Here is a 14,851-nt window from a genome sequence, read left to right as displayed (position 1 = left end):
TTTACCAAACTAATTTCCCGCAAATTGAAAGAAATTTCGGTAATCAGGAAACAGGTTTCGTTCGATAATAATAGTTGAAATTGTTACGTTTCTGGTACACCTTTATTAAAACTTGTTGCACGCTTACATGTTTTGGGAATACAAATGAATTAAACAAAATGTCAATTATCATTTTAATCTCAATATATTTCACGATCAATTGTAATTTTGCCAATAGTTTCGCTAAAGGTTAAATGCTCGAAAGTATCGATAATTGTGTAAATTGATTTACGACCTAAGGACGACAACGTTCCAAAAATCGCGGGTAAAGACATACTTCGCGTATATGATACCTGTTTAGAAGCCAACACAGAAACCGTTCGAGGCCCAATCCGTATCCACCGTGAGGGCAGGTTCCATATTTTCGCTGAAAACATTCCACAAACGGTCTCCATTAACAACGAGATGGAAAATATGATCAATAACTCGACACTCACCTGATCCGTGTACCAATAATACGGTTTCGGGTCGATGTTCTCGCGAGCATAACCCTCCAACAATTCATCGTACTTATAAATACGCATCGAACCCCCAACTATCTCACCGACGTTCGGCAAAAGCACATCCACGGATTCCGTGAGCCGTTTATCCTCGGCACAACGTTGCATGTAAAACGACTTAATCTCCACAGGAAATCTACAGAGCATTATCGGCTCATTTATCATGTCGGTCATTTTTCTCTCTGGCATCTCTGGAATGTCCTAAAATAAAACAAAACAAAAAAAAAACGAAATTGTTTCTTTCCTCCCGTTATAACAAATCAAATAAAAAATCAATAAGAATGATCGATCTTTAAATGACATTCGCGTTTACTAATTGTACCTCTCCAAATTCATAAAATGTTCCGTCTTCCTTAGTTATACCGTTAACTCGGAGATACTCGATCGCGTCACTGTAATTCATTCTCTTGAATGGTCTTTTTGGTATTACAAAATCAGGATTCAGTTCCTTCACGAGATGACCGAGAGAAGAATTTAAGACACGATCGACAACATCGCATATTAAATCTTCCAAACGATCGAGTAGTTGATCGAATGTAATGAATGCGAACTCTGCTTCCACATGCATATATCTAAAACATCAAGACTCGATCAATTTTATTTCTATGAAGGAATAGAGAGGAAGAGAACACATCACATATTCCATGTATTTACTCTGCGAGATGTCTCCGAGTCCTAGATTGTTCTGCTCTGTAAGATTGCGTGATACAATACACATCGCCCATTGCTGGAAGACAAGTTTCGAGATAAAGTTGCGAACTTTGAGTTAAGAACGCCTCTTCCCTACAAAGAAAAACAAAATAAATCCAAACATAATATTTTCGAAACGAATCCGTAACCGAATCAGACGAACGTGCACTCTAAAGTGTTGGTACACTTACCCAAAGTAATCCAGCTTAAACAAGGTCGATCCACCTTCTACCTGCGTTTGAACCAAAGTTGGTGGTGTTACTTCGCAGTAACCTCTGTCTTTATAATGATCCCTAAATGCCTGCATCAATACGTGCCTCATCATCAATACGCGGGACGTCTAAAACAAATCGTAATTAACGCATTGGGTATCCAGAAAAGTTATTTACAATTTAGTTTTGTAAAAATGGAAACAATTATAGATGGAAATAAATCGTTTCCAACCTTCCAAAATAGGTTAATTTTAATATATTAATTATCTTACATTTTCGCCACGAATCATCATGTGTCTGTTATCTAGCTGCACATCGGGAAGAGCCTCTTCGTTCAAAATAGAATCTGCACCACCCGGAGGAGATGCCCCTATTAATTTCCAATAATCGACGTGCAATTCATGTCCATTCGGAGCCTAAAAATCAACGACTACAGAAACTCGAAAAAATGTTCCATCAGCTCTATTAAGCGCGAAATAATACATTTTTTCCTTCAGGTACAGTTTTCAGAGTACCAAACACTTGGATGGAAGCTTCCGTGGATAACGTCAATGCATCGTACGTTTGACATAAAAGATCGCTAAGTACGCACTGCAAGAAACCAGTTCCATCTCTCAATGTAACAAACATTAGCGATTTCCCTATAACAATGTAACAAACATTAGCGATTTCCCTATAACAATGTAACAAACATTAGCGATTTCCCTATAACAATGTAACACCTAATCGATACTTGTAAAACAATAATGATTCATTGCAAATGTTTTACGCTCGATCCAAACGATTCTGTACATACTGTCACAGACGCACGGTAAGCGCTAAGCATATTTCAGTTTCCAACTAATAAAGTTGAATCGGTAATGCGTATTCTATGCCTACAATTTCATACGTCTGTGGTAATCTGAACGGAATTGTCCAAACGCGCCGTACCTTGACGTCTAAGTCTGTGTACCCATCCGTAGAGTTCTACGCGCCGACCTCGATAATCGACGCTCTCTTTGATCTTTATAAGCGTAGCAGACGACAAACTCTCGTCTTCTTTAATTACAATTGTTTTGGCCCCTTCTAAGTTCTTCAACCGTTTTTCTTCATCCTCCAACAACTTCTTTTCTTTGTTCTCATTCTTATATTGTTCTCTGACCCAAATTTTTTGCACCTTTTTTAATTGAGATTTAGACGCTATTTCATACTTTTTACCATCTTCTTGAGAATCTTGATAAATTGGTGGAAACGGTTCTTTTCCGGCATAGCGCATCGCTTTTAAAATTGTCTTGAAAGGATTAGATTCTGAACCGTCGCCAAGTTCGTCATTTCCATTCTTCTGAGAAGTATAAATGGCACCTAAAACAAAAAATATGAAAACTTTGCTGTTTATATGTAAAAATTAGAAATGCAAAGATATATTATACATGCTGCATGCTAAAAAAACGTAACTTTTAACGCACATGGGCATCTAATCGACTGAACGCGTATATGCTCGCATCATCAGCAAAGGGTTAAAGATATTAACGTGACGATATAAATGCAAAACTTGAAATGCCTAAGAATACTTTGGTCGTTTACATTGGTTGTAAGCCACAAAAATTGTAAGTAACAAAAATTTACCTGGCGACAAGTCAAATGTTTCCTTCTCAGGCATTGTTTGTTTTTATGTAAATTTACCGTATATAAATTTTCTTTTCCTCTTCCCGTAATTTTTCTCTTCTTTTCTGACAATGTTCTGAGCTTTAGTTATGCTTTAAATAAAGTTAAAACATTATTGTAATTATAAATTCACTGATGCTAGACGTGGCTGATATATTTAATTGATGTTACCTTAACTCGCTATGGATAAACGCAAGAAATTAAGGATGAAACGTCATGGTTGAATCAATTTGGTCTGCTCGCTAGTTGAACCAAGTTCAACGTCAATTGACACGTAGGAAGTAGATAATTGGTAAGTGTAATTATTCACTGATGCTCGTAATCACAAATTTAATGAAAATGTGATGCAATACAGCAATACAAATACAACCGACAACGGTCTCCAGTGACTTTACATTGGAATTGCGATTAGGTATTGCCTATTGCCTATTGGGTGGATTCAGAAAAATCATCGCTCATTAAGCCGCTCAATGAGCGAGTGGATTAGTTCTAGTGGCGCCATCGGTGTGAAAACGCCCGAGTTTGTAGTAAAAATAGTTGCCACCGCTTGTGTAAGATGGCGTCGTTGGTTTTTCAAACAAAATATAAATTTAATTTCTGTATACTAATATGTATATAATAATACAATGTGTGTATAATGTTATTTGCAAATAAACGTTTTTTTTAATTACGACCACTACTCACTACTACCGGGATAAAACAGAAAAGGCACCACACCGCCATGGTGGCAAAACGCCCAAGCTTGTAGTGGAAAATAGTCCCGACTCTGTTGCCGCTACCGATTCGTTTTCATAAATTATGCTTTATTTACCATATATACATAATTGGTACGATTCTGTGCTTTACGACACCAGAATATATATCAATTAATACGTGATATTTATCATTTTTATGAAGAGTTATTTGATGCTGCAATAATTAGCATAATAGTGGGAACTATTTTCACTAGAAACTTGGGCGATTCGCCACCGATGGCGGTTAGAGGGTTCTGATCGAAGCTTCCAAAACATTTTCCAACAGATTTCTATAGATTTCTTTGGGAAAAATTCACTCGACTAAAATGTGGAGCGAATGCGCGTAATTTTCAAAATTATATTTTCTCTATATTTAAACAAAACATGTTGTAAAAGAAAAGTAACAAGTAACAAGGAAAAATGGGAAAATGTCGAACAAGGTGAAAAAAAATTGGCCATGAAGATGCATTCGCAATGAGACGTTTCCATTTGAAAGTCGTATCTATAGGGTGTTTATCGATGAAAAGCAAGAGAGGTATTGTATCTATTCGGATAGTTGACAAAGCATCGCGACCCCTCTCATAATCCAGTGTTCCGGTGGTTTTACGGTGGGTAAGGTCATAGCGATAACAAAGTTGGTCGAATGTCCAGTGGTTGATAATACTCCTCGCCTTTCGCTGGTTTTGTACACTGGACAAAGATAAGTTATTCTCTCCTTAAGGTCCTCTTGTTTCATAGGAATCAACCATAACTGTAATAATAATGGTAATACTAATAATAATACTAATACTACTACTACTACTACTAATAATAATAATAATAATAATAACGTTTGCGACAGCAGAGAAGAAGAAAATGAGAAAGCGCGAAACAGGGGAAAGTTGGCGAAATAGTAATCGGGAAAACGATAGAAGAAGAAAAAGAAGAATATTTACAGGAGGCATATTTTCGTAGAGTACTTTCGGGATACTTTCATCTAGGCACATTTGTTTCATGTTGAATCGTGCACCGTCTAGAAACAATCCGTATACATAAACTCCGTCCTCGGGAGCAGAGACACCAGCTGTTCCACTTTCCAATACAACAAAGTCAAAGACCAAAAGATCTATGGGTATTTGGTATTTCCTCGCGTAGTTTTGTCTGGTTCCGGTGAGGAACGCTTGAGTAAAGTAAAATCCTGAGATCCAATAAAAGATCGGAGGTCCCTCTTCGTACCAACTCTAAAGATCGATGCAACAGTAAAATACACGAGACCGTACCATTTTCGATTTGTTTGCTATGCTGTATTCGTATATGTATGTATACATATAGATACATACATACATACATACATATACACATGTATAATAAAGTCTTACTCGAAGGAAATTGAGGCGACGCAACAAATCGTGCACGTAACTACCAAGAGGTTTTAAAGACGGATAAGAGTGTTGTTTCCACAACTCTGGTATTTTGTTGATCAAGATCGCGTCGTAAATGTCTTCGAGATCAAAGGACATTACAATGAGGCCTGTAAGGGAAAGTTGTAAGATGTAGAATATCGATATCCGGTCAAGTAAAATTAATAGTAGTTAACGGTCGTGTGCTACTAAACCTTTGATGGCTCGTTGAATGTTCTCTAGGCTGTTCCTAATGTAGCCAAGTAGTTTGTTGAATCTAGCCATTTCTTGTACCAAAACGGTATTCATGCTTTGCTCGTAGGACGTTGGATACTTCCGAAGCGCTAATACGAGATCGTAATCGGTTGGTAACATGTTGAAAATTTCGCTGGCGATGTTTAGGACTATTTGGTCGTTGGAAGTTTGGCCGGTTGCAGATTTCGTCGTTTCCTGTGATAAACGATTAAACAAGATTTTCATGATAATTTTCTTGTTGAAATCGTAGCCACCGTTTGGTTGTGGTAAACGATCGAATAGCGAAATATCGTTTTTGCGCGTACGGTAACCCTACTAACCTTTTTCGACTGCCAGAGATCCTAAGAGTATCCAACGCGGATGCAATGCAATGCAACACTTTGTGAAATTAATGTATCGATGGTGAAAAAGAAGAAAAAGAATAGGTAGAGCAAGCATACGGATTCTGTACATACCCCACGGTCCTGATAAAACGTGGCTCGTATAAAAGAAAGTTGGATGACGGTTGAACGATGAACGAGAAAGATTCGAAAGCGATAGAGTTTCAAAGTTTCATTCGTTATCGATAAGATATTGTACCTGCGTGAGGAGTATCGATGCGAATAAAAGATTCGTTTCCTGCTGGTCCTTGATAATATCAGCGTTTTCGTTCATACCGAAGACGCTTGGCTCGGTGATTAAAGGTAAATCTCTGGTGTATTCCATGAACGCTTCGTGTTCTCGAACGTTTGGACAATAATAAATGTTGGAAGTGTCGTCGAAATAGTAGAGTTTGTCGGTGAGTAATTTTCTGGAAAAAGGATTGAAATTGCGAGAACGGAAATAGAGAATAGATGAGATAATGGATGGAACTCGCATCGGATGGATTACTTACTCGCAATAAAACTTGGAGAGGATAGTGTTGAGAGTTCTGCGGTCCCAGTCATCCGTTACTCTGCCGCCATAGTTGCATTCTCCGGTGAGATACTTGAGAGCGTCGAATCTTACGTGTTCGTATTCGTCGAGAAAGAGATGTAATTGCAAGACGCTGATCCGAAGGTCCGTCTCGTTGAATTCGTACCTGATGTTCCAACCGATCGGGCCGAAATTTCGCCTCTCCTGTACGATCGCGTGAAAGAAGCACAACGAATAAAGAAGTTTCTTAAAGTACTCGGTTTGAGAACAAGATTCGAAAAAATCCGGATCGCTGATCGGATCGCTGGTGTACGATCTAAGGATGTTCGCTCTTAGTCCTTTCGGCGGTTCGTTGGTCATCTTGATGCTGTTTTCGAGGACCGAGGAGGGAAAGTGTTCGGAAGGGTAGCTCGTCAACCATAATCGAAATTCGGAATGAATCGTATCGGGCATGAAACCTTCGCAAATGTTTTCCAAGGTACTCATCCAACTGACCGCCAAATGACAGTTTTGCAACACGACCCAGTTACCGACTATTACAGCCGTTTGAATGGTCTCCTCGGCAACGGGACCTTGGCCTGTCGAGCAGAGTCCGTTAATCGTTAAATGCGCGAATGCAACATTGGTTGACGCCGATTGCTCACCCTGGCCGAGAGACAGGTAAAACAGACGACTAGCGGTGTAACCTTGCTCGTCCGCAAACGTGAGCAACAACTGGCCCGGATCGGTGCCGGGCGTCAAGATGAATACCAGCGGGGTACAAGAATTGGAATCGGCGTAAGAGGATGATAAATCGAACGGCGGCGGTACGACGAATCGCGGACCGAGTTTCGCTGAAACGAAATTGACAATCAGATCGCGCGACACGTTTCGAGCTACCAAGTATTTTTCATAGACGGCTGTTACCTTGGACAAACTTTTGTACCGCCGGAACGATCTTGTCCGGACGAATGCACCTCAGTATCAACATCCTTTCGAACAAATTCAAAGCATCGAATGGCTTTGGGATCGTCGCGTTCTGCGGTTCCTTCGAGTCGAACAGTTTTCTCCATTGGTCGGTGTTTTCCGTAAAGCTTTTTCGAACACCCTGACGAACGGAATCGATAACGATATTAAATTTGTCGCGAGTAACAAAGGAAAGGAAAGGAAACGCACCGAGAATGATTGGACGTTGTCGAGATTACACAATTCGTTCCATTGTTTGGCCGGTAGCCAGGTCGTCGGATTCGCGTATGGATTATCGATACCGATTCCACCTGTCAGCAAAAACATCCAGTGCGACAGAGAGATATTTCCCTGCTGTTTGAGCAAATTGATCGCTAATAAGAGCGAAAACAGTAGCTTGTCCTTCTCAAACAGCGATCTGCAAACGTTTGCGTAAAGGGAATACGTGAAATAGTTGACGAGATCCGATAACCGTTGTTCCACGGTTTCCGCCGGCTCCGTGTTATCGATAGCCAATTCGAATAAATTCACGAACCATGGCAACGAATACTGGTACATCGGATCGACGTGTGCCAGCATTGCTGAAACGAAAACGTAAACCAATTATTTATCTCTGGTTGCTTGGACACGTTGGAAACTGATGGAAATACGTAGAATGTCGATGTGAATACCGATAGTAAAGAAAAGTACGGTCGAATAGACAGCGATCGGTGTGTACTGTAATCTGGCAGCGTCGATCGACGCCTCCGTTTGTTCGGCCGCTGTTTGTTTCGTTTGAATATCGTCGCTCAGATTTTTCGACGATGTTAACATTTGGATAGCCTCCTCGTCCTCCAATATATTGCCCTCGGAAATCGACAATATCTCCAAGATTTTGTCCTCTGTTTCTTGAAGAAGTCTAAAAGAACGAGAACGAGTTAAGAAAGATAGAAGATGGTAGGTAGCGATGACACAAACTTTTTGTTTGCGGCCCCCTGCACAATCAAGGCATTTTTCTCCGATTCCAAGTCGGGCCTTTCCTTTGCGACCACGATTCCTAATAGTTGGTCTTCCAGTCCACTCGGCGTTATCATGAAATTTAATAAGGTTACCTTAACCGCTACCTCTGGTAGATAATGGGGGTTCCTCAATCTCGTGGTGATGTAGAGTCTGCGAGTGAAATAACGGTAACGGCTATAGGCTATTAATTAGGATAAATTAGATAAAGGGTTTCTTCAATTTATTTTCTCGCAATTTCACCTGAAATTTCTATTGTATTCGACGATCGCATCCCCGAATTTGATACAGAGCGCACCGGCCTGCCTGAACGTTTCTTTCATCAGAACTGGTTCGAGAACCGCGTCTATTTCTTCACCGACGCGCTCCAAAAGTACCGGTTGACCAAATTGCAACGCATTTTCCAATACTCGACCGTAGTCGGGTTGATTCAGTCGAATAATATTCACGTTATTCTCTCTTTCCATGTTTCTTATCCATCTATTTGCTTGACCTTGAGGATCTATGATCAGCGGCCATCTTCTCGCACTTCTGAATATTTCACGCAACAAGTTGGATAGAGTCGTAAACGGTAAAAGAGATAATTTTTGTCCAACGACAACTCACTCGACGATGATACCGTTCTCGATAGAATAGGCGTCGTTCGGTAAGCCAAAGATATTCCAAGATCTGATTAAAACTGGATCTCCGAGAACGTCGCGTAATTGAAAGTCTTTGGTGCAAATCACTCGCAAGTCGGTGCAACGTTGTATCCAGATAGCGATTTGTCGAATGCGAAACGGCATCGTGAACGGACCCAAGTACGCTACTACGCCAGAGGCGATCACAACGTCGCCCGTTAACCGGTAATATCTAGAAAATTACGCCAGACTCGACGGATATGTACGATATATCGAAATTTATCACCCACCTCTCTCCGAGAGTTGTCGCCGTCTCGGACCAACGCGTGTATTCTCCGCCCAATCCTCCGATCAACTCTTCGGCGCGTTTCAATTTAGTCTCGCAATTCGCCACTTTGTCGGACATATTTTGAAAAGCTATTCTTCTTTGTTCCAAAATCTCTCGTAACGATTGAAGTTTCTCCTAATACGCGAAACCAAATCTTTTTCCTTTTCGTTTTAAAAGAAAAATTGGACAATTTAAAGAATATCCGTGGCACGAATCGAACCTGTACTTGTCCAAGTTGTTCTCGTTTCGCCTCAAGATTCTCCATGGCGGTGTCGTAAACCTTTTGGGCTTCGGCGAGAGCTCTTCTTTTCGGGGCAACGACTTTCGATACTTTATCGTATTCCGACATTGCGTACACCCATCGGCAAAGACCCTCGCAAGCCGTCGATACTTTCTTTATCTTCTCGGGATCAAAGTCTGGATTGGTTAGATATTGTTTACGAATTTTCTCGATTACGTTGTCGGGTATATTGTCTTTGTCGAAATTGACCAAGGAATCGAGGAACCTGATGTCGCTCAGCATTCGTAGCGCGGCTCTCCAGTAATCCTCCTGATGGGTGCCGTCCGGTTGCGGAACTTTTTCTGCTTTGATTTGCTGTCAAGCGTAAACGAGCTATTACGTGATTGGAATGAAATAAAATAACGAAATCGAACAGAGTATCGTTACCTTAAGAACGCAAACGCTCTCGACGATTAATTTAACTCCGTACGGTGGTTGTTTCATCGTTCGAATGATCGCGATATCAGCAGTTGTTAACGTATCCAGCGCAGCTTGAGCGCGTTTCAAGATTGGCATGGCCTCGGCCAAGTCAGCGTCACATTCGGCTTTGATCGCAGCGGCTTCGCTCGCGTATGTCTGAACATTTTTAAGAATCAGAATAGAATGGAATAGAATGGAATAGAATGGAATGGAATCGAATCGAATCATGGATGGATTGATCGACGCAGTTCTCTAACCTCGGCTGCGTTCTCATCGATTTTTACGACTCGTTCGAATTCTGCCACCTCTTGCTGTTCCTTGTCTACGTCGAGCAGCATTTTCTGAACGTCTCGAGTCGCGGTTATTAATTCCGGTTGCAACAACTTTAACGTCTCTTGCATCGTTGCCACTTGTTTTTTAGTGTCGTCCAGCTGACCCAAACCGCGGTTGTATCGAGTTTTCGCGTTCGTTATCTCTCTGTTTGATTTTTTCTTTAAGTCCTTTTGCGTAGATTTTCAGTACCAAGAAGATAAGGACTCGAGCATACCAGCAATATTTCGCACGATTAGTTGATCGAGACGTTAAAAAGTACGCTGGTACGCCTGAGCTCTTATTCGATTCGGACCGATGCATGCGATGAGACTCGCGAACGATATCGTTACGATATACTTACTCGCGTTTTTTCTCTAGCAAATCTTTAAAGGTGTTTATCATCTCGAGATAGGAAGTAGGGGTGACGTAAACGTATCTGTTTAGTCGAATCAAAAACTCCGAGCTAAGATTCTCCGTGGATACGTGAAAGAATTGACACATGTCGATACCAGCGATTCTTTCGTGATCCGTCAAGTCGATCGTTGCTAAAAATCTAGTTGCGACCGCTAATAGTGCGTCCTGCGGCCACGGCTACGGTAACGGTAACGATACAAGTCAAATAACATGAAATATATCTATATATGTATATAGTATGTAAATTTGAAGAGTTTCAAACAGCTTGAAAGGATAACGAATACCTGAAGCCAATCGATGGTGCAGCAGTTGACTAGTGCTGGAAATTTTCTAATACGATTGCGAAAATTGTTGCCTATCGGAGACATAACTACCACAATGTGCAATTGATCGCGTGTTATCTGAACGAAAAAATTAAACAAGGCCACTGCGCTACCGTCCGTTTGTACCGATCGATCCCGTTGCCTATCTATTTGTCTCATCTGCTCGCAGATCTCGGTCATCTCTTCGGCGGTAAATATGTTCGGTATCTATAGTAATTCCACAAGTTCCGTTCGAAAGAAAGGAAAAACAAACACAATTACAGATTATTAGTTCCGTCTGAAAATTGATGTCAAGTTATGTACATACGAGTATGTATATTGTATTCACCTCTCCGGAGTTTAGCATATTGCTGATGTCTTCGAGAAAGCTCTCCTCCTTGATCTGAGTATCGGAAAAGATAAAGCTCGAGTGAAGATCCGTACTAGTGACGCGTTTTAACATTCTTTTCACGTCCTCGTGCCAGGCAGAAACTCCGTATTGTTGCGTGACTTCGATTTGAAAAACATCGTAGTCGCTTATATGGGAGGCTAACCTAGTCAGCGACTGTCTTCCCGAACCGCCAACTCCGACGAGAAGCGCGTGACTTCGCGGTTGCTTGATAATACGAGATATACGAGACAAATGTTCGATGGCGAACCTAACATTTGCGTTTAGTAACATTTAGTATGATCGTATAATAACACTAGTCGTTTTACTCGCTTACCGAAATAACACCAAATTCATGGGTTTTTTAGTCATTGTATTATACTCGTCCAGATAAGTTTCCACTACTTCTCGTAATTGATCGAGATCCGAAACTTCTTGATAAAGCCGCGTCTCCACCTTTGCGTCTGCGAAATCGCAGTACACCAAATTTCGAAGATGTGCTTCGGTGATGAGTTGCGGCTACGGAACGAACACGAACGCAAAAAACAAACTAATGAAGAAAAAATACAATGAAACGTCGGACGTTGGACGACCGATTGGTAAACTTACTTGGTCGTTCGAACTTGTCGGACCACTCGAGGAAAGAAGATCTTGAAACAGCTCTTCCACGACCACATCCATACGGTTACTCAAAGTAACGCGTATTTGCCCTACCAACCAAGATAAATCTTGTCGATTTATCAATCGATCTCCAAACACTCGAAGCACCTCGTGAACCCAAAGTCTTCTCATACTCGTTAGAGTCGACATCGTTTCAGGCACGGATAACAAAACACCCTACCGATAGACAGAGGTTTATTATGGTTTTTTTTACATCGAAATGCTTGTCGTTTTGCCGTATATATGTACATGTACTGTGGACGAAATTCATAAATGGAAAACCTGTATCACTCTGGAGAAGTCTCGAAGATTAAAAACGTAGTGACACTTGGTTGGCGTTGGCAAAAGATTACCAAGGCTCTGCTTGTATACGTCCAACGTAGCCAAGACGATTTCGTCGATGCATGGATCGAATTCTTTGCTGAATCCTCTGAAGCGGAAACGCAAAAACGTAACAAAAGTGTTTAGATTGCTGTGTGTGTGTGTGTGGTAGCATAGAAAGCAGCGTAAGAACCTTGTATCGAGATGCCAAAGAACAAGCTTGCTAAATATCATCGTCATTACGTCATCCTCAAACTCCGATATCGTTAAAACGACGAAATGTCTCTTGAATCGAGGTGTAACGTCCTTTCCACCACGGACCGGTGGAGCCATGGCGCACATCAAATGAACGTCGATCAGTTTTATCATCGATTTATCTTTTCTGTCGTACCTGTAGTCCCATTACCAAGATGGAATTGTTAGATCGTTAAAGAACGTTAAATATAATAGTTGGATACCGTTCGAAATATTTACCATTGTCCGTAATCTAACCATTGCCGTAAAAGTTCGATAGGTGGTTGGGCGCCATAAAGTTCCTTCATAGGCATCGAAAGATCGTCGACGAAAACGATCCAACGCTTACTTATCGGTGCTCCGTAAACGCCTTTCCGTCTCCTGTCAAGTTTCCCCATAATCGTGTCCTGCGTTTGGTTCGCCGTAGTTTGCGCCGAGAAATTTATGATTAACGGTTTATTCACCGTAGGATTATTCTTTCTCAATAGAAAGTCGATTATGTAGACAGACTTTCCCGTCCCTGTTGGGCCTACGAACAGCACCGGCTTCTCGTTGCTTACCAACAATCGAAACAGAGACGTGTATCGTATCGTTTCGACCGTAGGTACTATTATTTCATTGACAGGAATATCTCGAGGAATCGATGGACCGTCGAGCAATTCATCCGACCACAATCTCCACTTTCCTTTCCCCTGAAAAATCATCGAACGCGATTATTATACGCGGTATAGTACTTAACGATAGCAACGAAACTCACTTCTTTGATGAATCTGTAGTCGAAGACGAGGCCGTTCCGTGGCATCAAAAATATGTAGGGCCTTAGAGGTGGCTCTATCGATGTCGGCAATCCAAACTCTTCCATCAAATCGGAAGGAAAATCTTTTTCGAGAAAACCACGGAAGAGAACGCTGAACCGTTCCCTATAACTTGCTTCCAAAGTACCACCAACAGCCCAAATACACGAGAAGAAAAACGAACCCTGACAAATATTTCGAGAAATATTTCAGACAAAACGAAAATGCCAATTCGAAATATATGTACATTCCCTTCAGTTCCTTTATATCATATACATGTACATATGTATACCTCGATTTGCGCTCGAAGGTCTAACTCGTCCATATCCTTGAGCATTTTTTCGTCGCGATACTCGTCGAGGAAACAATCCATTAGATAAGTTAACGAACGTATATGATTCGAGTCGGACATTGGGCATATTTCCTGCATCATTGAAAGCCATGTTCGATGTTGTTAAAAGTGTAAGAACGAAGCAAGTATAATTACGAGGCAAACATGGTACGAGGACCTTGACGTCACCGAGTCGCAACCAATGTAGGAGTGGATCGCAAAATCTTCGAAAGAGCGATCGATATAAAAAGTTTTTCAGCCATTCGTCGATCCCAGTTGGAGTTTTGCCTATCCAAGACTCGAGCAAAGGATTCCAGCCGAGTGCTCCTGGTTCCATGTAAATCATTCCTGAATCGAAGAAATATGATTATTTCAATGAAACGACATAAGATGCATCGAAAAGATCGTACCGCAGCGGGAAACGGTGGCTGGCGATGCTGCTTCCAAATCCATCGTTTCAAATATCAAATTCGTAAACGGTGCCAGTTGAATTATTTCTCCGCTCATCAGGCAAAGCTTCTTATTATCGTCCAATACCGTGTTCATACTCTCGATCCATATCGCATCGACGGGACCATCAAAGATCAACCATTTGCGATGTTGGGTGGTTGAAGTCGCGAAAGCGCGGTAACTGATGGCCAATACTCCATCGGACCATTCGTGAGAAACCGGATCAAATTCTCCGTATAATTGACCCAACGAGACAGCTTTGGGACTGATGACGAATCTTTCTACTTTACGTTCGTTTATCAATTTCTGAAACGGGATATAGATGATATATTATACCATTAAGATTGTAATTGTTCTCCGTTTACCCGCTGTTCGCAAAGCTTCAGAGTCTCTGCTAGAACGTTAAGAGCAGCGCTCTTTCCAGCAAACGGTAGCCCGACGACCATAAATCCGTGTCTAACAATCATCATTTCGTACATCTGTTGTATTTTCTCCAAAAAGACAGGTGTACATTGGAGTTTCGAGGCTAAACAGACATCGTGAGAGCACGCATTCAAATCGGTATAGTCTGGTTTCGGAAGTTCGACTCCAGGAAACAGATCCGACATGATACCCTGAATCGAGGAAAACAAAAAAATTAAGGACAGAGCTACACATATAGTATAATAATAATAATAATAATAATAATAATAATAATAATAATAATAAT

The 14,851-nt window shown here is 41.1% G+C and overlaps 2 protein-coding genes across 4 annotated transcripts in view; both read right to left on the bottom strand.

Annotated features, from left to right (window-relative positions):
- Positions 1–165: 165 nt before the first annotated feature.
- Positions 166–3,515, bottom strand: LOC128875884 (asparagine--tRNA ligase, cytoplasmic). The gene is made up of 10 exons (XM_054121862.1): positions 3,257–3,515; positions 3,047–3,177; positions 2,372–2,782; positions 1,925–2,082; positions 1,714–1,857; positions 1,421–1,569; positions 1,194–1,322; positions 862–1,111; positions 477–740; positions 166–406 (listed from the first exon to the last, which is right to left on the bottom strand). The coding sequence occupies exons 2-10, from the start codon at positions 3,078–3,080 to the stop codon at positions 275–277; spliced, it is 1,671 nt and encodes a 556-aa protein (XP_053977837.1). The 5' UTR covers positions 3,081–3,177; positions 3,257–3,515; the 3' UTR covers positions 166–274.
- Positions 3,516–4,283: 768 nt separating this feature from the next.
- Positions 4,284–14,851, bottom strand: part of LOC128875869 (dynein axonemal heavy chain 7-like) — a 16,902-nt gene continuing 6,334 nt past the window's right edge. Inside the window, exons 18-49 of one of the 3 annotated variants that reach the window (XM_054121819.1) lie at positions 14,508–14,756; positions 14,103–14,448; positions 13,871–14,040; positions 13,654–13,785; positions 13,325–13,546; positions 12,808–13,259; positions 12,527–12,724; positions 12,295–12,442; positions 11,962–12,189; positions 11,690–11,871; positions 11,314–11,623; positions 10,947–11,192; positions 10,610–10,839; positions 10,194–10,413; positions 9,904–10,092; positions 9,457–9,831; positions 9,199–9,371; positions 8,895–9,140; positions 8,532–8,819; positions 8,250–8,441; positions 7,964–8,190; positions 7,503–7,873; positions 7,254–7,434; positions 6,992–7,180; positions 6,328–6,925; positions 6,033–6,243; positions 5,909–5,917; positions 5,774–5,794; positions 5,414–5,648; positions 5,178–5,329; positions 4,755–5,039; positions 4,284–4,570 (exon numbers count right to left, since the gene is read on the bottom strand). In XM_054121819.1, the coding sequence (XP_053977794.1) occupies positions 4,364–4,570; positions 4,755–5,039; positions 5,178–5,329; positions 5,414–5,648; positions 5,774–5,794; positions 5,909–5,917; positions 6,033–6,243; positions 6,328–6,925; positions 6,992–7,180; positions 7,254–7,434; positions 7,503–7,873; positions 7,964–8,190; positions 8,250–8,441; positions 8,532–8,819; positions 8,895–9,140; positions 9,199–9,371; positions 9,457–9,831; positions 9,904–10,092; positions 10,194–10,413; positions 10,610–10,839; positions 10,947–11,192; positions 11,314–11,623; positions 11,690–11,871; positions 11,962–12,189; positions 12,295–12,442; positions 12,527–12,724; positions 12,808–13,259; positions 13,325–13,546; positions 13,654–13,785; positions 13,871–14,040; positions 14,103–14,448; positions 14,508–14,756 (7,482 nt within the window). In that variant the 3' untranslated portion in view covers positions 4,284–4,363. Of the gene's footprint in view, positions 4,571–4,754; positions 5,040–5,177; positions 5,330–5,413; positions 5,649–5,773; positions 5,795–5,908; positions 5,918–6,032; positions 6,244–6,327; positions 6,926–6,991; positions 7,181–7,253; positions 7,435–7,502; positions 7,874–7,963; positions 8,191–8,249; positions 8,442–8,531; positions 8,820–8,894; positions 9,141–9,198; positions 9,372–9,456; positions 9,832–9,903; positions 10,093–10,193; positions 10,414–10,609; positions 10,840–10,946; positions 11,193–11,313; positions 11,624–11,689; positions 11,872–11,961; positions 12,190–12,294; positions 12,725–12,807; positions 13,260–13,324; positions 13,547–13,653; positions 13,786–13,870; positions 14,041–14,102; positions 14,449–14,507; positions 14,757–14,851 lie in introns of all 3 variants that reach the window. The other 2 variants (XM_054121820.1, XM_054121818.1) reach the window with 2 other exon arrangements.

This window comes from Hylaeus volcanicus, chromosome 4 (assembly GCF_026283585.1).
Source record: "Hylaeus volcanicus isolate JK05 chromosome 4, UHH_iyHylVolc1.0_haploid, whole genome shotgun sequence".
In the NCBI taxonomy this organism is placed as follows: Eukaryota; Metazoa; Arthropoda; class Insecta; order Hymenoptera; family Colletidae; genus Hylaeus; species Hylaeus volcanicus.
Note: the sequence above shows the minus strand (reverse complement) of the source record. Positions and strands in the feature narration are given on the sequence as shown.